Here is a 22488-nt window from a genome sequence, read left to right as displayed (position 1 = left end):
TTAAAAACACAAGATGAAACAACAATGAGAAGAACAACAACAACAACAAAAACGGTTTCACAATACAAGATACAAAACGGATACAAGATTACAAAAGAAAAAAGATAGATAGATAGACCACATGAAGGTATAATGTTAAGAACCCAAGAATGGTAACTCTTGGACCCTTAACACTATACACAACAATAAACCTATCTCTTACAAAGACACAAGATCGGAATCCACCTCCCAAGCATCAATGTTTTCAAGCAAATGCAAACACAGGTGATTCTACACTTGTCTAAGCCCTAATTTCAGTTTTGGGTGCCTCAAGGAAAGAGGACTTGTGTTTCTTTGTCTTGTAAGACTTACAACTTCGTTCATAAACTAAGTAAATAAAACCCTACATTGTTCTTTATATCGCTATTACAAGATATAAGTTAAAATGACCAAAAAGGCCTTCAAAGAGTGGGCTGCCCATCAAGTGTAAGTTATGGGCTGATTTTGGTGTGTTTTGGGCCTCTTCTACACTTCAATTGCACACACCAAGTCTCGGGATCAACGCGCACCATATCCGTGATTATGCTTGTATCATCCTCTCCATCTTGAGAGGAATTTGCCCACAAATTCACGGCTTCATCTTGTTCAATTGGCCACTTCAAAAGAAACCACTCAAAACAGTCCGCAAAACATGAAGAGCCTGATAGCTCAATAATAACAAGGGACGTATCAAAGACGAGCTAAAAACAGCCCACAAGAAATGCACAAAAATAGTCCACAAGCTAGCCAAACCCGAGAGCATAATGACAAGTCTGGGATCCAACATCTTTATTTTGACCCTAGGCTTCCTCTCCCTCTTGAGATTGGCCTTCAATCTCATTCGACTCAAGTCTCCTTCAATCATATAAGCATCATCATAGACTCCATATCCTCCATGTCTCTCTCTAACATGTTTCTCTTCTTGGATGTGTCGGTTTTTGGAAAGGGAAGTTTCGGTTGAGAGACTCGATTTGGTAACGTGGAGCTTCGGTTGTGGAGCTTGGATAGGAGGAAATTGGCTTCCAAGTCCTCCTTGTTGGACTTGATCAACTTGCGGGGAAAGTGGTCTATCTTGTTCTCGGTTTTGAGGGCTATTTGGAGCTTGGCTTGTGGAATTATGTGGTGCAGGATTGGTCATTGGAAGTAAAGTTTCGGGAGTAAAAGCACGAGAGTTCCTTTGACTCTCCATTCGATCCAAGCTCTCACTCACAGTTACCACATCCGAGTCAATTTTTCCAAGACCCGCATTTGCCCTAGCAAGGTCTCGGGACAAAGCATCAAGGAAGGCCAAAATGGTTTCCATTATGGCCAAGAAGTTACCTACAAAACAACAAATAAGTTAATTGTACAAGAATGGTCCTCACACTTCCTCTCTATTGTTGTCTCTCGGACTTTTCACACTTTTATCTCACAAGTGTCGTAACCTTGCTTGTACTCCGTGAGGCATCTAGAGGTGGATCAAGTATTACAATGACTCAAAAGAATAAGACATACAAAGGAACATATACACGATGGACAGTTTCAAAACTAACTTACAATCTAATACTAGCTTGTAAGTTAGTAATGGAATCAACAAACGAAACTAAAGAAACAACACAATGAAAATAGAAGATCAAATTTAGAGCTTAAAATTTTCATGTGAACAGTAACTTGGGTGACGTGGCAGCATACCATTGGTCACGACCCTACAATTAGTCACTAGTTGAAGTTTACAAACTTTAGTTACTATGTAATGGAAACAATTGGTTTTGGAGGGAAAGTATGTCTTAAATCTCCTTTTAAGTCTAATCTTCAAAAGGCAAGACTTGACTTTGTACAATTCCCACAAAACAAGGTCCCTTGAAACAAGGAAAGTGGTTGAAAAGTAGATGTCAAGTCAAGAAAGTGATGGCTCACGTCTTCTCACAAACAACTTTACAACTTGTAGGTTCACCTTTTTGAATCTATGTTACACTTTTGGTTGTCTTAAGTTGTAAGATGAGATGAAGAACAAGACGAACACCACAACAACCTTCAAGAACACATCAACAAAACAAAAACAATTTCCACCCCATGGCAAACATCAACACAAATTAGTGTCAACACACGGCCAAGGTTCTTTTTGGTGTTGTATTTCGGTTTTAGCAAGGGTGAAGGTTGTGATGAATGTCAAGAACTCAACAACAACTTTATCAAGAGCAACAACAACACCAACAACGTCCAACCAAGACTATAACAAGTCCACAAGTCCAAGAACAACAACTTCAACACACGGCCATCGTCTTGTTTACAACAACAACATCAATTTTTTTAAAGCTCAAATCTAGATCAACTCAAAGTGTTAATGGACAAGAATACTAACACTTGAAACAACAACACAAGAAAAATAAATCCTAGACCTAGACACACAACATTCGGCCAAGATACAACAACAAGAAGTTCAACTTCTCGGCCAAGATCTCAAGCTCAAGAACACGTCTTTTTTTCTTTCCTTTTTTTTTTTAATTTTCTTAGCAAGAAAGCCCAAGATTGGTATTGTAAGAACAAAACCAAAGATGGCTTATGAGGGCTGTGTACCCACGTATCTACTGGACTCCATGTGCTACCCATTGCATCAATTTGATATTTGGGGACATATTCAAGATTAACCCATATACTTCAAACAATACTTGGTAGCACTCCTCTTTTTTAGTTAATACTAAGGTCTAAATACTTATTAAGCTAATAATTACTATAATAGGTCTTTTACAGTTTGCTAAGTACAAGTTGTTAGAGCCAGAGACACAAGGTCATCGGGTCAGTGAATTTGTTTAGTTGTCTTTATTATAGCTTTAATGCTTTACTTAAGTTATTGACTTTTTATACTTATTCACCTTCAATTTTTTTTCTATAGTTGAGTGGTGGTCGCCATTTTGCAATAGAATTCCGAATTTGCAAAAGTTTGTCATGAGTATTAAATTTAACTTGTCGCACATCCAGATGCATGCGAAATTGGAGTGTGTTTGAACATGTGAGAACGATTTATTATATTCTACTTTCTATATTGAAGCGAACATTATTAGTATCTAATTAGTGATTACTTTATTATGTACAGACTCATTCCAAGACAAGGAATAGGCTTGAGCTATCGCGTCTCAATGATCTACTGTACGTTAAGTACAATAGAACATGGACATCTCGCTATGATATTCGCGAAACCATCGATCCAATTCTCTTGGATAATATTAATAATGCTAATGAATGGTTACTTGGTGGCCCCGACGATCAAGAAGATGAACTAGTATATGAGGAAGGTGATATTAATTGGGGTACTGTAGCTATGGTTGCGGGAGCTGATGATAATGTCTATTGTCCTATGAGAAAGTCTTGAAGCTCAACTGCAAGGTCAAGGTCACTTGACAAGGGAAAAGCTACAAGTTCAAGTCAGACTCAACCCTAGTTGATGAAGAATCTGAGTAAGAAGATGAGGGGCAATACAATGAAATGCATGTTGGACTTGAAGATTATGACAATCTTGAAGAAGAATAAACAAGAGTTTTAATATTGCTTGTTTTATGGATTGTTGAGTCATTCAAGTACTAGACTTTTAGTATCTATCTACTATCCATTTTTAATTTTTGACTTGAAATATTTCCTAATATATTACTGCTATTGAGATTTTGATCATTTATATATGCAATTAATTATTTTAATTTTTTGGTATTAATTGTCGCCGCACTTTCAAGAGGTGATTGCCTCGCTGTGTGGCGAGGCAAAGCCTTGTCGCCTTTCGTCATCCAAAACACTGTGTGATTCACTAATTATAAATAGCTAAATTGTGGATCAATTGAATTTCTTGTTTATGTCATTAAGTTTTAATAATTCCAGTTTCCAGCTTTCCCCTCTTTCACTGATTCACTATGTTTCAAGAGTTACTTTACAAGTTACTGGCTACATCCTTTATTTCAATAGTTACTTATGGGATCAAAGGTTAGTTCCAGATCCTAAGAGAACAACATTACGACCTAAAGAATTAAAAGCATACTTGTAGTTGCAGCAGTACACAATCTCAGTAGCGATCTCAGTAACAATATCTTCAATTTTGATTTCCCCAATTTGTTGATCTCTAAGTTTTGGATTCACACATTCAAGTTTGAATCCCGCATTGCAGCAGATTTGCCTGAGTTTTCCTTCTGTTGCTCAACCCCATCAGCCCAAGATTGTCGATGTTCTGGTACCGGAATATATGATGTCCAACCACTCAGAAAATATCTCCTTTGCTCGTCAATTCCGCCCTCTTACCAGTCGCCGCCACCATAGTCACATTTGGGTGCCCCTCACCATATCTCCCTTCCCCATCACTCAATTGCCCAACATTCTGATTAGTACCCCTACTCCCCTCTCTTGTGCCTTTGGGTCTGTTTTCTTTACTACTGTATTTCCTTACGGATTTTGATAAGCATTACTTAAGCTGAGGATCTATCAGAAACAAGCTCTCTACCTTCACAACATAGGGGTAAAGCTACGTACACACCACCCTCCCAGACCCCGCTTGTGGGATTACACTGGGTATATTGTTGTAGAAAAGAGAGGTCGGACTTACAGGCTAACAACCAAGTTTTTAAGTTCCGGTACATCAAAGGGATCCACTATCCAGTGCCCAACTACCGACTCCTCCCAGAATTGCGTTATCGGAGCTGAGCCAGGAATGGCCGTTAGTGGACACCCACCACTTTACATTGGTTAGAGAGGCCCTCTTTAATACATTAAGAGAAAGTGTTCATAGGGGCCAGAAAGACTCGATCATAGGAATTTAGAACACCGACAAGCTGGTAAACCTTTAAACCTCGTATGAAGGACCGTCAGGCATCAGATATATGAGTTAGTTCTCTATCGCGATAAGAAATTGCTACCTTCACAGACTCTGAAATATAAAAAGCCGGCAATGTTGTTATCCCTATCCAATTGGAAATGGCTATCGAATAAACAACACAAATATCAGAAAAAAGGCCCAAAAACAAATGAATAGCAAACCTCCAGATTTCACGACATTATTTCCTATTTCATGCTGCAGCGCAAGTGATGTTGATAGTGAGGAATGCAATGTGGAATAAGAGCAATCCTTGAGTGCGTTGAACATGTACCCTTATGGATCGAGCATCATTCAATGCTTCACAATCAGGCTTAAGTTAGAGAAAACATGTAATATACTCATGGATAATTGCTAAAGTTAATTTCACAGTTAACGCGAAAAACCCACACCTAGCACCAGCTCCGGGATGTCGTCTCCTGTGATGATATCAGCTACTTTAGAGATTCCATCATAATCTTCTAGATGATGAACAAATCCATCCTTTCTATGCAGAAGAAGCATATTTCTGGAGCATCAACAAGAAAACCACATAACTTTTCCCTGAAATAGAACCCCAAAACCATTTCTAACAACTAAAATCAAAAGCAAATACAGAGAGATACTAGGGATTAGGGGAAACCAAACTGCTTTTGGTTGCTACTGGAAAGAAAGATTGGGAAGAAATTAGAAGTGATACCTGGTGCGCGATTGTGAGCTTGAGGGATACAGCACACCTGAGAACCCAAAGTGCTACATAGAGAGATACGAGGGCACGATGGAGTTCTAAATTTTTGAAGGGACACCAAATTGTGAGTGGGAAATTCTGAATAAACTGAGGGAGAAATTAAATAAAATTTGAAACACAAACGGCAGTTAAACAGTTTATCACAGCTACAATCTCTGTAAACCAACGGTATTCAAAATTTTAATATGGCGTCTCAAAAACTGTTGTTTTATGTTTCATTTTGTGGCGGTTGTTCAAAACTGTCACAATTTAAACGCAGCTATTTCCCCATTTTTTTGTAGTGGTTATTGTCAAAGAAACTGTCAAAAGAAACAAGAAAACATGATAGACAAATTCCTTATCTTTTTTTAATAAGTGCCCCCTCCTCCAGTCCTCCCCACCTGCCAAACAACAGAGAAGAAAGGAAAAGAATTTTCTAATATGCTTAGTGAAATTTCAACAAGAATTTAAAAGAGAGTTGAGCTTTTTTTCACCAGACAGACATTAGACCCAAATTTACTGTTCCCTCAATCTGTAATACCTCACCATGCTTGTATACATGCCTATCTACTTCAAGTAAAAGTAAGAAAGGAGGAAACTTTCTTCAACTCTAACCCCCAAAATAGAGGCAATTTTTCTTTTCTAGCAATTAGTAACTTCAAGGTTGAAATCGCATTAGTACAAATACAGTCAAAATGAAAACTTATAAATATGAGCAAACCAACCAAGAAAAAAGATGAGACAGAGTCTAATTATAGTGAATAAAATTGATCTCTTGCATGAGACGAGTCTAATTATAGTGAATAAAATTGATCTCTTGCAGCTATGGAAACAGATTTTGTAATCATTTTGTATCATTGTGAAAGATCGGTCGTACAGCAGCCTTAAAATCTTCATAAAACCTTTGCTCTGAGAACATGGAGGCTCGTTTCCTTGCAGCAGCAGCCATCTCCAGCCGCTCATTCTCTGGCATCTTAATGACTTCAATGATGGCTTCAGCAAATTCCTCTACACTCTTGGCAAGAAACCCAGTCTGCTTTCCATCTTCTGGTAACACAATATCCATCCTTGGGCCAGCTGAATTATGCGCTGAATGAAACCAACAAACTTGAAGTTAAAAAATAAGTTCAATGAATCTGTTGGAATATTATGCATATGGAGTCCCACAGGGAAAAAGATTATTTATGCACTATGTAGAGTCCCACAGGGAAAAAGATTATTCTGTACTATATCGAATATAACTATAAATAGGACTCATTGTAATAATATAGATTCACATTTTAATAAATAGAATTCCATACTCTCTCACATGGTTTAAGAGCGTGGTAAAATATAGTTGTGCAAAATACCAGCTTCTTCCACAAGAGAAATTTCAGTCATTGTGCAATTTTCAGGGGACATAACTGGCTGTCTCTGTTAATACCACTTTCCACCAGTAGTTTGAGAAAATTAATAATACCACAAGATTCAGAAAGCTCCGGATATCAAACCCCAGAAAACCTCTCCAGTAGAACCCCATTTACGCGTCCTCATGGGCCTCTCGGATCTCTCCAACGCTGGCAGCACATCTGACATACGTGTCAGCATGTGAGGCATGTTCATGTAACTTTGTGAGCTGTTTCTCTTTTTTTTGGTGGAGCCACCAGTCATTCGGAGCCAATCTATCCACTGTTTTACAAATTCTGGTCGCCAGAACCCTAATCCGGCCAAAAAAGTTCATCTTTTCCGACAAGTCTGTCTCCCGAAGTTGCTTCTCATCGTCTCACACCATAGACTAAACCGTACAACCGACACAGACCATAGGTCTTTCTTGGTTATTCTAGGGCTCAAAAGGGGTACCATTGCTACTCACCTGATTTTTGCCGCTATCTTATGTCAGTCATGTCACATTTTTGAGTCTCGACCTTACTTTGACTCTTCTTTTAATCATCTCGATATCTTAGAGGTTTTACCTATACTGAATTTTGAGGAAACTACGCCTATGTTGCTCGAATTCTCCAAAAATGTTGTCGCATCAGTGTTTGATCCTCCAAAAATCCACTACTTTTGGAGGATCCGACATGCACCCCTAACATTTTTGAAGAATCCGACCAACATAGATCGACGTCACGTCCACATCTCCAGCCACGGTGCCATCATTGCTAAATCCTGACTAATCATCATCGTCTGCATCCAACACCAGGCGCATAAATGATTCATTTCCCAGCAAAAGTATGCCTCAGACATTCTTGAGGAGACTGAAATGATGAGATGTAGCGCTATGAATCCGAATGCTAAACTCCTGCCCTGACAAAAGAGCCCCAGTAATCCTGAAAGATATATGAATTATCTCACAGTGATTACACTTTGACATTTCTTTCCCAAGTTAATTTATGGATTCTCCATGTGATAGTCATTGGGATGCAGTTGTCCATATTCTGTGATACATAAAGTCAGCTCTAGGCGAAGTACTACTTTTCGAGGATCGAGGTCATTTTCAGATAGCTGGATATACAAATGCTAATTAGGCAGGGTCAGCTATTGATAGACGTTCTACATCTGGAAACAGCAACTACTGAGCTAAATTGGTTTAACAGTTGCTTAGAGAACTGAAAGTTGGAGAAATCCATCGGATGGAACCTGTATATGATAATCAAGCGGCCCTTCATATTATGTCAAATTTGGTATTTCATGAGGAATAAGTAAACTGAGATTGACTATGACTTTATCAAAGAAAGATACTCTCAGAAGATTTTACAAAATTTGGTGAAGTCCGATGATCGGCCTGCAGATATTTTCACCAAGTCCCTCATGGGTCCTCGTTTTAGTTACATTTGTAACAAGCTAGGTATATATGACTTATATGAACTAGCTTGAGGGGGGGTGTTAGACTATTATGTGTATAGTGTCCCGCATGGGAAAGGATTATTATATATATATACTATGTAGAAAACTTTGGGGTAATAAATGTGAAATAATACCATAGACAAACAAAAGTAATACACAAAAGAACACCTAGGACCACAACCACCTTCATAAATGTGAAATAATATCACAGTCAAACAAAAGTAATACACCTACAGAACACCTGGGACCACAACCACCTTCCAGGAAGAGTATTATGGTGGGCTAGGCTTCAGAATGGAAAACAACTAATTAAACAACCTTTGAAGTAAATTATTACATCTACAATCTCTTTTTAACCCAATATCCCTTCTATCCTATGCCTAACCTCCTTTTGTATATGCTTTACCACAAAATTGTATTTACAGTTATATTTCTAAATTGTTTCCAGTTCCTAGCTTGCCATATATATGAACTATGGCTCCCCATATGGCAGTAATCAGCTCCTTTTGTTGTTGCCTCTGTGACCCCCCCCCCCCCCCCCCCCCCCCCTCTTGATCCACTTGATAGTCTGCCTTACTCCAGTCCGTTGCACATGTATTCCCGACCAAGTTGCCAATGTGCCCCTTACTACTACTGTCCAAGGGCATTCAGCAAGCATATGCTTCTGAGTTTCTATTAGTCCAGTATCACACAAGCAACACGTTTCATACTCCACAGGCACCTGTAAAACACTAACCATGTTGTTATCAAGCAGTTCCACCAACAACTTTCTATTGTTGTGTTCATCAGCCTATTCCGAGATTCCCCTAATTTTTTGACAATTGAAATAGTATTTTAGGCAAATACAGTCGGTTTTTTCAGATTTTTTCATTGTTGCAGCAAATATCCTGCATCACTTATTTTAGAAGGTTCTATGAACTTAGTTTACAACAAACTGGGATCAAATATGTTGAATAATCAAATGAATTCTCTATCGGATTATAATGAGTTCCTTAAGTGCAAAGCAAGTGCGCAGACATCCCCTGAGAAAGCTTTGATCGTTATACAGACAATAGCCAATATTCTCAAAGGCACGCTAAAGACCTGAAGAGAGGCTCAAAACATGTTGAGCGCTTCGCCTCGCTTAATGTGCGCTTCAGTGTCGTCATCAAGGTTCTAAGGCATTCTTTCCCTTGCCAATGAGCCTCTTCAATTGATATTGCACTATATCGTAATTTTCTTTTACTTTCTTTGTTCCTATATTTGTCATTCATGCTTATAATTATTAGTCTTGGACTAAACATTTGTAATTGTATTTTTCTCTCCCTTCGCGCCTTCGTTTTTTAAAGATCACATTTGTTTGGCGATTTGCGCTTAAAGCTCAATGGTCTTTAGAGCTTTTCTGCGCTTTTTGCTCTTGATAGCACTGGTAATAGCTTCAACTGCGCCTTTCAATCTTATTCTCCTTGTGGCTGGGCTATTGATTCAGGAGCTTTTGATCACATTTCTGGTAATAAATTTGTTTCCACTACAGCACTACTATTTGTTACTCTCAATCTCTTCCAACAATCACAACGGCCATAAGGTTGGTCAAATAGGTCAAGCTAGTTCACTTCCTTACCTTTAAATTCAGTTCTTTACGTTCCTAGTAGTCCTTTTAAGCTCATATTCATTAGTCACTCAGCCAAACCACTTAATTACTTTGTTCTATTTTTTGATGACCGTTTTTGTACAGGACGCAGTCCCGGGATGGATCATTGCTGCAGAAAGTGAATCTGATGTACCTCAAGTTATAAAAACTTATTCTAGGAGGCCAAAATAAGCAATTGGGAAACTTAGTAACTGTCATGACACAGTTACACATGTATTGGGTGGTTTTTTCTGTAGAAAAAGGGGCAGGACAGTGGACAGATATTCAGAAAAGAAAAGGGAATCTTCTGGGAGAGTTCTAGCCTCTCGAATGTCTTGGAGTGCTGGAATTTGTGTAATCTTAGTAGTATGTACTGTATTAGTGAATTTCATACATGTGTTAGGTTGTATCTAACAGTATTAGCAGTTTCCTAGTGGCTGTCTTCAGATTTATTGTTGTAATATCAGTATATCTAGTGTAAAACATCAATATTTGTTTCTCTATTTACAGTTTTTTCGCAGCAAGTCTATCAATTTGGTATCAGAGCAGTAACGTTCGGGTATGGTGAGTAAAATGGAGGGCCGCGTCGAACAGGTGGAGACTAATTTGACAAATTTGACAGGGGTAAGGGAAGATGTCAGAAAACTGGAAGGATGGTTTCAAGAAATGAGAGTCTCTTGCAAGAATTGAAGCCCAAGGACGAACTATGATGGCAGAAGCATCCCCTTCTCAAACTAAAACCATCGGAAACCAAGAAGAAGGAAGCAATGTCAACTTGGCTGGAGAAAAAGATGGAAAGAAGTTTCGGAAACTATAATTACCAGTTTTCGAAGGAGAGGATCCTTTAGGATGGATTTTCAGAGTGGAACGATATTTCGCAGTGAATGAAATTTCTGAAATGGAAAAATTACGGGCAGCAGGTGTTTGTTTGGAAAGAAAAGCCTTAAATTGGTATTATTGGATGGAATCTCGGCAACAAATGTCAACCTGGGAAGACTTCAAAAGAGAGTTGTTGAACCGATTTCATGATACTCAAAAGATCAACCAATATGCTGTCTTAATGGGGCTGAGGCAGATTACCACAGTCGCTGTGTTTCGTGAAGAATTTGAAAAGGTGTCAGCATCTATGACTGAGGCATCAGATGAAATGTTATCAAGAGCATTTCTGAATGGATTGAAAGAGGAAATTAGAGCAGAAGTGATGCTGTTACGGGCTCAAACATTGAGGGAGATAATGGAGATGGCTCAAAAGGTGGAGGATCAAAATTCTGTGTTGCAACAAGTTCATAGTTCTAAATTTGAACCAACCAGAGGAAGTTCAAACAATAAACCGGTTGGGTTTAGAACCAATTATCATCGAGTTGCAAACGTCCTTGAAACAAGGAAATCAAGAGTCGGAACAACAAGTCATAACACTGAACAATTGCATCCTGCCGCAAAGTCAACTAGCTTTAACTCTTCAGTAGCAAAATCCGAGGGACAATTTAGAAGGTTGACTGATTCAGAATTTGCTCGAAAAAGACAATTAGGGTTATGTTTCAGATGTGATGAAAAATTTGGCCCCAATCATCATTGTAAAACAGGCAGCTTAACCTATTGATTGTTTCAGAGACACCCAACATAAATGAGGATGATACAGAAGAATTCTTTAAGCCTGCTGGAGAAGATTTAGTTGAAGAGGAAACAAAGGATACTATGATGGTGTTGAATATGAATCCAGCTATGGGACTTACTGGATGTAGAACAATGAAATTCGTAGGGGAGATTCACGGGCACAACGTAATTGTTTTGGTCGATAGTGGGGCTACCAATAATTTTATATCTTCCACCCTTGCTCATTAACCCCAATTACCTATTAAGAAGACCAAAAGATTTGAAGTAGTAATTGGTAATGGTAAACAAGTTAGCGGAAATGAAGTATGCAAAGAGGTAAGGATGGATGCGCAAGGAATCCAAATCAACCAATAGTATTTTCTATTCGAATTGAAGGGAACTGATTTGGTTTTAGGGATGGAATGGTTGGTCACATTAGGTGAAATGAGGGTAAACTGGAAACTTCAAACCATGAAATTCAATGATGCTGGAAGATCAGTGTTGCTTCGAGGGGATCCAGCTATGGTTTGCACAGTAGTATCACTCAAATCTATGACCAAATTACTAAAGAAAAGGAACCAAGGATTTTTGGTCGAGTTGAATCAGGTAACAAGAAGTGAAAATAAAGATGCTATAATAACAGAGGAAATTGAAATGTTATTATCTGATTATCCAGAAGTAGGTGAGCAAACTTTGAGTCTACCACCACATCGTTCGAGGGATCATGCTATTACTCTTCAACCTGGAGCACAACCACCGAACATTCGTCCATATCGATATCCTCATTCTCAAAAAGCAGAGATCGAGCGTTTGGTCAAGGAGATGTTGGCTGCTAAAATCATTAAGGCTAGTTCTAGTCCATATTCTAGTCCAGTATTATTGGTTAAGAAGAAGGATGGAAGTTGGCGATTTTGCGTGGATTATCGGGCTCTTAACGATATCACTATCTCCGATAAATTTCCAATACCATGCATTGATGAGTTACTGGATGAGCTAGGGGGAGCCACCATATTTACAAAGTTGGATCTTAAGCTGGGTTATCATCAAATTCGCATTCAAGTCGGAGATGAAGAAAAAACAGCCTTCCGCATCCATGAGGGACATTATGAGTTTATGGTCATGCCATTTGGCTTGACCAATGCACCCTCGACTTTTCAATCACTGATGAATGATATTTTCTGGAATTATTTGCAGAATTTTTTTTGGTATTCTTTGATGATATTTTGATTTACAGCAAGGACTATGCTTCACATCTTGGGCATCTCAAGGTTGTTTTGGATATTCTCAAAGAGAATCAACTAGTGATCAACAAAAAAAGTGCATGTTTGGTCAGCTTAAACTTGAATATCTGGGCCATATCATTTCCTCTGAAAGAGTGCAAGATGATCCCTACAAGATTGAGAGTATGATATCTTGGCCGGTTCCTAAAGATATCAAGTCTTTGCGGGGATTTTTGGGACTCACTGGATAATACAGAAAATTCGTCAAAGACTATGGTAAGATCGTTGCCCCTTTGACTAATTTACTTAAAAAGGATGCCTTTTCAGAGAGGAACGAGCCCAACAATCATTTGAAGCATTAAAGTTGTCTATGACTCAAGTGCCCGTTTTAGCGATGCTGAATTTTTCTCAGCCTTTTGTAATTGAAACTGATGCTTCGGGATTTGGTGTCGGTGCAGTTTTAATGCAAAATGGTAAACCTATCGCTTATTCCAGTCGAATACTTTCTTCTAGAGCAAGACAATGTTCGGTATATGAACGAGAGCTAATGGCTATTGTGTTAGCTATCAAAAGATGGAATCACTACTTGATGGGCCATCATTTCATCATCAGAACAGCTCAAAAAGCCCTTAAATTTTTGCTAGAAAAGAGAGTCATGGATGAGAATCAGCAGAACTAGGTCTCCAAACTCATGGGTTATAAGTTTGAGATAAAGTACAAACTGGGAGCTGAAAATAGAGTGGTTGATGCATTGTCAAGACGTGGAGAATCTGCAGAGTTATATGCATTTTCAATTTGGAAATATGAAGACAAGGAAGAATGGGACTAGGAAGTACAACAAGACACCAAAATAACTTCTATTTTGCAGAAGTTAATCTCAGGACAACAAACAGATGACAAATACAGCTTGAAGAATGGATGTCTACTATTCAAAGAACGCTTGGTTTTGCCACGACGATCATCTCGTATACCTGGCCTATTGAAAGAATTTCATTCCTCTCCTATAGGAGGCCATTCGAGGTATCTTCGCACATATAAAAGGTCTGAGAATATCTATTGGGAAGGTATGAAGAGAGATGTGCAAGACTTCGTTTCCAGGTGTGAAATTTGTCAAAAGAACAAGTCTCAAACTTTAAATCCTGCAAGGTTACTTCAACCTTTGCCTATACCTCATCATGTCTGGGAGGATGTAACTATGGACTTCATTACTGGCCTTCCTAAATCTCATAGGTTTGATACTATATTGGTTGTGGTGGATCGTCTTACTAAGTATGCACATTTTATTCCACTTTCACACCCTTTTAATACTAAAGATGTGGCTGTTCTTTTCATTAAGGAAGTGGTTAAATTGCATGGATTTCCTAAATCTATTGTGTCTGATCGTGACCGTGTGTTCATAAGCCAATTTTGGAAAGAGGTATTCAAAATAGCATGTACTGCCTTATGCTAGCTCTTCACATCATCCGAAAACCGATGGGCAAACGAAAGTCGTGAATAGAAGTTTGGAGACATATCTCCGTTGTATGGAAGGAGAAAATCCTAAACAATGGTCCCACTGGTTATCTTGAGCAGAGTATTGGTTTAATACATCCTTTAACAGATCTGCAGGTATGACACCCTTTAAGGAATTATACGGAAGGGATCCACCATCAATTTTTCACATGGATGACATGACTTCAGCGGTAGAAGAAGTAAATGAGCAAGTGTGCACTAGAAATATGATCTTGACTGAACTCAAAGAACATCTGCTGAAAGCACAACAAAGAATGAAGAATCAAGCTGATCGACATCGTCGAGAAGTGATTTTTGAGATTGGTGAAATGGTATATCTCAAACTTCGGCCCTATAAACTACGTTCTTTGGCTAAGAAGATCAATGAAAAACTCAGTCCCTTTTTTATGGCCCTTTCTAGATTCTAGAAAGGATTGGTCCCGCAGCTTATCGGTTGGAGTTACCGGTTGGAACTCGCATTCATTCAGTGTTTCATGTTTCACAGTTGAGAAAATGCTTGCTTCCAACTACTCCTGTTCAAAACCTACCTCCATTTTTTACCCAAGATTTGGAGCTTCAAGTTGAACCTGAAGCAGTGAGGCAGACCAAGAAGCTAATTAATGGTAAGTGGGAAGTGTTAATCAAGTGGAAGACCCTACCAGAATTTGAGAACACTTGGGAGGAATATGCAATCATTAATCTGCAATTTCCTGACTTTCACCTTGAGGACACGGTGACTCTTAAAGGGGCGGGTAATGATGCACCTCAAGTTATAAGAACTTATTCTAGGAGGCCAAAATAAGCAATTGAGAAACTTAGTAACTGTCATGAGACAGTTACACATGTATTGGGTGGTTTTTTCGGTAGAAAAAGGGGCAGGACAGTGGACAGATATTCAGAAAAGAAAAGGGAATCTTCTGGGAGAGTTCTAGCCTCTCGAATGTCTAGGAATGCTGGAATTTGTGTGATCTTAGTAGTATGTACTGTATTGGTGAATTTCATACATGTGCTAGGTTGTATCTAACAGTATTAGCAGTTTCCTAGTGGTTGTCTTCAGATTTATTGTTGTAATATCAGTATATCTAGTGTAAAACATCAATATTTGTTTCTCTATTTACTGTTTTTCACACTAAGTCTATCAGAATCACATGAACTTCATTACCTTATCCTTCCTAAATCACTCAGATCTTGGCCTAGTTTAATAGCTGATCCTGTTACTTGTTCACCCAATCTATTAAAAAGTTAGGACATCCAAGTTTATCAAAACTTCAAATAAGGCACCTGGCTTGTCTCACTTGTCGACTCTAGCCAGTGAGTCGTGTTAACTCAGTAAGCATTTTCACTCCCATTTCCCTCAATGTCCTGGTAATCGGAAGGTCGTTCACTTTAGTCACTCAGATATCTAGCCTCTGGCCGGATCAGTTCAACTTTGGGATTCTGTTACTTTGTCAGTTTCATTAATGATTATTCCAGGTGCACTAGGGTATTCTTGATGGAAAATAGACCTAAGTAGTTTCTATATTTCAGACCTTCCACGCTGAAATTAAAAATTAGATTTGGGGTTTCTATCCGGACATTTCGTAGTGATAATGCCCCAAATATTTATCTTCTCTTTCAGCAATTCATATACTCTCATGAGATCATTCATCAAAAATATTGTCCTTCTACATCTTAGCAAATGGGGTAGCTAAAAGGAAGAGTAAACATCTCATTGAGACAGCTAGTACCGTAATCATAAAAGCATCCTGCTATCTTATAAATCATATGCCACCTTCAACTACCCAGAATCAAATTCCATACTCTATTTTATTTCCTCACTCACCTTTGTTCTCTTTCCGACCTCATGCCATTTGGAGCAGAATGATTTAGGGGACAACTCATCAGTTAGGGATACAGCAACATATTAACTGGAGATCAACGAATGGATCCTTTCACCGTTTTCCAGAAGACCAGAACAAAGAAATAGAGGGCTCATGGCAGGGATATTGTCTTCAGAAGGAGTGATTGAGAATTGTAAAAGATAATACAGCTTCTTAATGAGTCAATTTACTGGAGATTTTCAGGGTCTCACCTCAGAAGCAGACAAGCTAGAATGTACAGCACCGAGCAATAGGACCTAGCACTGAACCAATCCAGAAAACAATAGCATCATATAAATTGTTCATTCTCTTGGTAGTGGCTTGTAAAACCTATTTGATAAAGACAATCTTCTGTGAAAGGATCACGTATCTGCAACAGAATATGCCGAGGGTAACAACCATATCTTTTTGTGTTGCCCCTGCATCCCAGTTATGGTATTTTGTCTAAACCTTTTGGGTCTCAGATTGATGATTGCCAAGAACCCCCAAGGAACTTAAAACAGGAAAGGTCTGAGCAAAACCAAAAGGGAAAAAAATGGAACACCATCCCAGCACGCATCTGATGGACATTATATAAAGGAGGAAATCCCCAAGTGTTCTTGGGACTAGGCTGACTCCAGTTGAATATTTAATGCAATTGTATACTTTTGCTTACTCTGGTGTAAAATGGAGTATATAGGCTCTATAAGACTATCAGTATCTCAAAATATATATCGTACCACTGATTTAAAAAAAAAAAAAAAGGAAAAATACCATCCATCCTGCTTGGATCTACTAGAGCAGCTACTTGCCCTGTGTTGACAGGGTTCAGAGTTGGCATGTTCAAGTAATGAAATCTAAACGGCATTCAACCAGATATGTAGTTAAACCTCCAAATCGGTTTTCTTCTTTTTTTGTGGAAATTTAGAACCATAAAACCAATGAGGTTTAATAAGTACAAATAAGCAAACTCGACCTTCATAATCACTTCCACTAGTTACTTTTCTCATTGGTACAGAACCTACATTTATTCACAACGGTCAATCATGAAAATATATCCACAAGGAATGACCACAGATATCCAAGAAAAAAAGACTAAGTTTGACTTATTTATCAGGGCAAAAAGCCTTTAGTTTGTGAATCATCTCATTTAGATAATAATATAACTTAAACAAGCATGCAGTTAACACTATCCAGCAGGAAGCATATAAATAGGACTTATTGTAATATAAACAAACTTTTGCAATCAAATCCCTAACTGCCACTCTTCTGCAAGTACAACTATAAATAGGACGTACTGTAATAATGTAGATGCGCATCTGAATAATACTTTCCAGTGTTTTCTCACAGAATCAAATACAAAGCAAAAGAGAAACAACACAACATGACTAACCAATTGGTATAGCGCCAGCAGCCATGTATTCCACTACACTTATACCGAAGTGTTCATCTGTCATGGAATGGATTCCAGCTACAGCACCACCTAGAAGTCTGATCAAATCACTGCATTAACAGTAGATTAAAAATGAGAATCAAGCTTTTACCCAACATGCATTGAAGTGATGGAAATGGATAATCTGCATAAACATTTCACAATCTCTTTCTGACACACAAAGAGCTAACAACACTAATATCCAATCAAGTCTAGTTAGCTTTTTATACCCATTCATAATATTACTTCTCTTTGTGTATTACAATGACCTAAACATCCAGCCAATTTTTTAAACTATTTACTTGCCTTGACAAATAGCTTCAAGCAATGAAGGAAATGGTCTGGTCCAGACATTTCAGCAAAATCATGCTTTGGAGTTCAAGAATTTCGGACTACCAAAATGGGGTTGTACTAACCTGTACAAGACATTCTTGTGGAACTCAACATGATCATCCACATCCAATTTAATAGCTAGGTCCTTCAAATTTTGCAACCTTTTCTCATCCGCTTCATTCCTACAACTACCAACTAGTTGGATTTTTGGCCTTGGCAGATCTTGGTCTAACTTTTTTATGGCAACTGCAAATGCCTCAAGTTGGAGTGGGTGTGCCTGACTCACAGGAAAAAAGAAAAGGTTTTACAGAACATCAACATTGCAATATATCTTGAAACACCTGCACAAGTATGGGTACCTTGATTTCCACAAGGACCACATAAGAATCCCACCTTCTCTGGGCGGAACTGAGCGACAGATACTATCTTTGGAGGCTTCATTGATTTTTCCAGTGGAAGCACCTGTCAAGAGCAATGTCATGTTTGCACCTTATATTAGCCATGCAACATTGCAGCTGCTTAAATCCAAGCCACACTGAATACACTAACACAAAATTGGTAAAACTTTCAAAGAAGAAGACCAAAATTTCTTTTCATTACATTTTCACCAAGCAAGAGCCATGAGAGTTTTACTAAGATTGAAAGGAGAAATTCATCTGGAAACTACACTCATCCTACTCCCCCATCATATACTGAATAAATTCCAAAACGCAGGACAGTACTTATCATTTTTAAAAAAATTGAAAGGGATAACAGTAAAAATATTAGCCTCAATGTTAAATTAAGCAAACCTTCAGAAAGGCAAAAACATTAACAAGTTTAGGCATCAGAAGGAGGAAGAAGACGGCTGTATACACCAAACGAGTAAGAAATAAATACAAACCTGAAGTACAGAAGTATCACAGGGAGGATACACGCGCCTAATTCGAGCTGGTATTCCCCACAGCTTCTCAATATGAGATTGAGTCCATGAAGAATTAACCATCGCAAGGTGTGAACAAGAGCCAACGATGCTATACAGCCAGCTAAACAATGCATAATAGAAGACCTTGAACCGGGATAGTATCGCACTGCCAGAAAAGCAACTTCATGAGCTTCATGCCCGGATACAATATAAGTGGATGAAAAGCAAAGAATTTACAATCTAGACAAATTCAATCCCTTGAATTTATAATTCCACAATACCCACTAATGGATATGTATACATTCATGGAGAAGTGGATTAACGTCTTTCCATAGTATGCCAATATCTCTTATGAGTGCCACTTAACGTATGAACACATTAATTTGATAAAAGGATATGCATGCACGTTACAAAGTATAAGCGACAAAATTGTTATTACTGGAAGGGGAAGATAAAAAGATACAAGCAGATGAAAAATTTCCATAGGGGCTAGGCCCCACTTAGTTGACAGACAACAAAAAAGGCCCCAATGGCCTTTTCCTTTTTGTTTCAATGACACGTTCTTATCATCTTCAACAAGGTAGACAACCCTTTAGGTGCTTCGTTCTACATAATAGCACCAAAACTTCCACCCAAATGATATGTTACCATGAAGACCTATAGATGGAATATGCTGATATAAAGTAGTTGAACTCACCTCTTGGCAATCAAGGAATCATTGTTGTACATTGAACTGCACCCACGAACACGAGACAGCATGTCTAAACTGATAGTTGGATAATGAGTATAACAAATAACTTTGCATCCAAATGTACGGGCAACTGGATAAGTAAAAGCATATCCACTGGTATCAAAGTAATATAAAGGTGTATATTTGCACAAAGCTTCCCAAGCAAGGTAAATCGATCCAAAGCTTTGCCCAATCATTGTGAAACGAGGGTAAGTGGTTTCTTCGACCCACTTTCTCTTACGAAGGTGGACCACCTGATGTACACTAGAGGATATCATTAATCTTGAGCAAAAATGACATCGAATGCCAATATATTGAAGTTAGGAACAAAGAACGAAGACCTAAAACATTATGCAGCAATTATTTGTTCAGGGTATTATAGGTGATTGTGATTACCACTATCAACCATACGCCCGTGATAAAGCATCAACAAGAGGAACACAAAATGCAGCAGCACAGGTGAAAGGAGAAGAAGGAATATACAGTAGTACAGTACAGATATCTAAAAGTGCAAACTAACACATTAAGTACGAATCAAAATCGACTAGAAGCTTATTATTGATGGTACCATATAGAAGGCTGAAGAGGATTTCGATGTGTTATTAGGGATAAAGTCTAGATTATCCAACAAAGAGGATGCGCAAAGACTACATGATAACATTGAAATCCTTGCTAATAGAAGCTAGGAGTTCCCTGATAACTACAAACACTTGATACTCTAGTTGTAAAGAAACGGTGGGGTTTGAGACATGGGTAGGGGAAAGGGAATAAGATGAAAAAACAAGGGCAAAAGTGAAATAGGAAGTTTTTTGTTTAGCTAAACAACATACCCTAGTGTAATCCTGCAAGTGGGGTCTAGGGATGGTAGGATGCACACAGAGCTTACTCTACTTTTGTGGTATAGAGAGATTGTTTTCAATAGAGCCTTGGCTCAGAAGGAAAGTTTCCGAAGCAGGATTGAAAGAAAAATATGACGATGAAATGGCAAGGCACAAAGCAAATGCATCAACAAATAGTAATACATATCAAGACTAAGAGACTATATGACTTCTAAATAATACTACTAATAAGGAGAAGAGGAGACTAGCCCCTTACCTCTCACACAAAAAGTGCGAAAACACTCGGCTATCTACTAACTGTCTACCCTAATCAATGACCTCCAAATATTTCTTATCTAGGGTCATGTCTTTGGCTACCTACTTTATATGACGAGTTCATTATTTAAAATTTTCACCTCAATTTTTTCTTAAATCAACTAATTATCTTTGTCACATAAGATTTGATTCATAAACCGACGAGTAAGTCCTTTGAGATCAAATCAACACAATTATTTGTGTAATCTCAATGAATTAAAGCATCGAAAGACTCCTAATATAGGATGAAACTCCATATCACTTTTCTTCAACTTGAACCCAATATCTTTTTGGCAATGCATAGCCTACACAACTTTGGAACTAAATATCATTACATATTATGATATTGCTCATAAACTATGATATATGATTGAGCAAAAACACACTTAAAACTTAAAAGTAAAGAGTACCTGAGGAGGGTGGATTAATTTGACGCCAAATCGATCAAGAGCACGAGCAGTAAGGCTATCAGGAGAAGCATCAAAATCACCAGTATATATAACACAATCCAGATTTGGGTTTTCATCTTGTATAGCTTTTACGGCGCACCATAACACTCGTTCTCCACCACCTCCATCGTTGGTGTATGGGTGGAAGATCCCAATAGCCTTCTTTCTGTTTCTCCGACCATTGATTACAGTTAACACTAATCTTCTAATTGCTTGAGCAATTAACACCGTTATGGCAATAAAGGCACTGATTAAAAGCCAATTAGGAAACCCCATCTTCTGAGAGAAGGTATAACAGCAATCTTGAACGGTATAATGGACGAAACTTCAGCCTTCTTAATTGGAAAAAGCTCTTCAACTTTCGGGGGCGGGGAGGGGTAGGGGGCGGGGGAAGTAGCCTTAAAATATATAAATATAGTACTTTTGATAATAAAGGGGATAAGCAGCTGTTCACGTTCTTGCTTGTGATGAACCATAATTTTACTATTGACATAGAATGTTTACTCCGTTTCATAATAAATGAATTGTTGGATTTTGATACAAAGATTAAAGAAAAAATATTAAAGACATAAATTTAACATAACTTTTATTTTTATCCATAAAAAGAAAAAGTTGATCTTATAATACTTTTTTAAAAGTTAATTGATTGTCAAATCATAAGGGTAAATTTGAAAAAAAATTTAATGAATTTTGAAACATCAATAAATACTCTAACAATTCACTTATTCTGAAACGGAGGGAGTAATAAAGAACAAAGAAGATTAGAGACAGAATAGAGAATATTTCTCTTGAGATTATAAGATTGAGAATATAATAAACAAAACTTCTTTAATTATAGGGAAAATAATCCTATTTAGTCGGATACTTCAAATCCTGATAAATATCACCTAGATCTTATTAGATCTTTATAGACATTCAATATAATGTAAATACATTTATAACACTTTCCCTTGAATATTAAAACCTTATTAGAAAAAACTCAGTAGAAAAAAAAATCTAATGAAGGAAAAAAAGTACACATCTCTAACAATACGCATATTGGCTGCCTCATTAAAAGCCTTATAAGAAAAACTCAGTGGGACAAAACCTCATAAGTGAAAAAGAGTACAACACATATTAACTCCCCCTAAAGAGAACATCCTTGAACCTTTACATCCCGATTTTGTGCTCCGTCTTCCTAAAAGTTGTAATTGAAAAAGATTTGGTGAATAAATCAGCCACATTTTTACTTGAACGAATCTGTTGCATGTTGATATCACCATTCTTTTGTAGCTTATGTATGTACAAAAGCTTTGATGAAGTGTGTTTCGTTCTATCTCCTTTTATGAATCCTCCATTAAGATGTGTTGTGAATGATGCATTATCTCCGTATAAAATT

At 37.9% G+C, this 22488-nt stretch overlaps 1 protein-coding gene across 11 annotated transcripts in view; it reads right to left on the bottom strand.

Moving 5' to 3' along the window:
- LOC107846010 (GDP-Man:Man(3)GlcNAc(2)-PP-Dol alpha-1,2-mannosyltransferase) overlaps window positions 1–21574 on the bottom strand; it is a 39313-nt gene extending 17739 nt beyond the window's left edge. For 8 of the 11 annotated variants that reach the window (XM_047398211.1, XM_047398208.1, XM_047398210.1 and 5 more), the window contains exons 1-7: window positions 21072–21506; window positions 19496–19782; window positions 18778–18964; window positions 18288–18356; window positions 17978–18171; window positions 17523–17632; window positions 5011–6641 (exon numbers count right to left, since the gene is read on the bottom strand). In XM_047398211.1, coding sequence (XP_047254167.1) covers window positions 6397–6641; window positions 17523–17632; window positions 17978–18171; window positions 18288–18356; window positions 18778–18964; window positions 19496–19782; window positions 21072–21386 — 1407 coding nt within the window. In that variant the 5' untranslated portion in view covers window positions 21387–21506 and the 3' untranslated portion in view covers window positions 5011–6396. Of the gene's footprint in view, window positions 1–5010; window positions 6642–16903; window positions 17151–17522; window positions 17633–17977; window positions 18172–18287; window positions 18357–18777; window positions 18965–19495; window positions 19783–21071 lie in introns of those variants that run through there. The other 3 variants (XM_047398205.1, XM_047398214.1, XM_047398204.1) reach the window with 3 other exon arrangements.
- Between the last annotated feature and the right edge of the window lie 914 nt (window positions 21575–22488).

Source organism: Capsicum annuum, chromosome 10 (assembly GCF_002878395.1).
Source record: "Capsicum annuum cultivar UCD-10X-F1 chromosome 10, UCD10Xv1.1, whole genome shotgun sequence".
NCBI lineage: Eukaryota > Viridiplantae > Streptophyta > Magnoliopsida > Solanales > Solanaceae > Capsicum > Capsicum annuum.
Note: the sequence above shows the minus strand (reverse complement) of the source record. Positions and strands in the feature narration are given on the sequence as shown.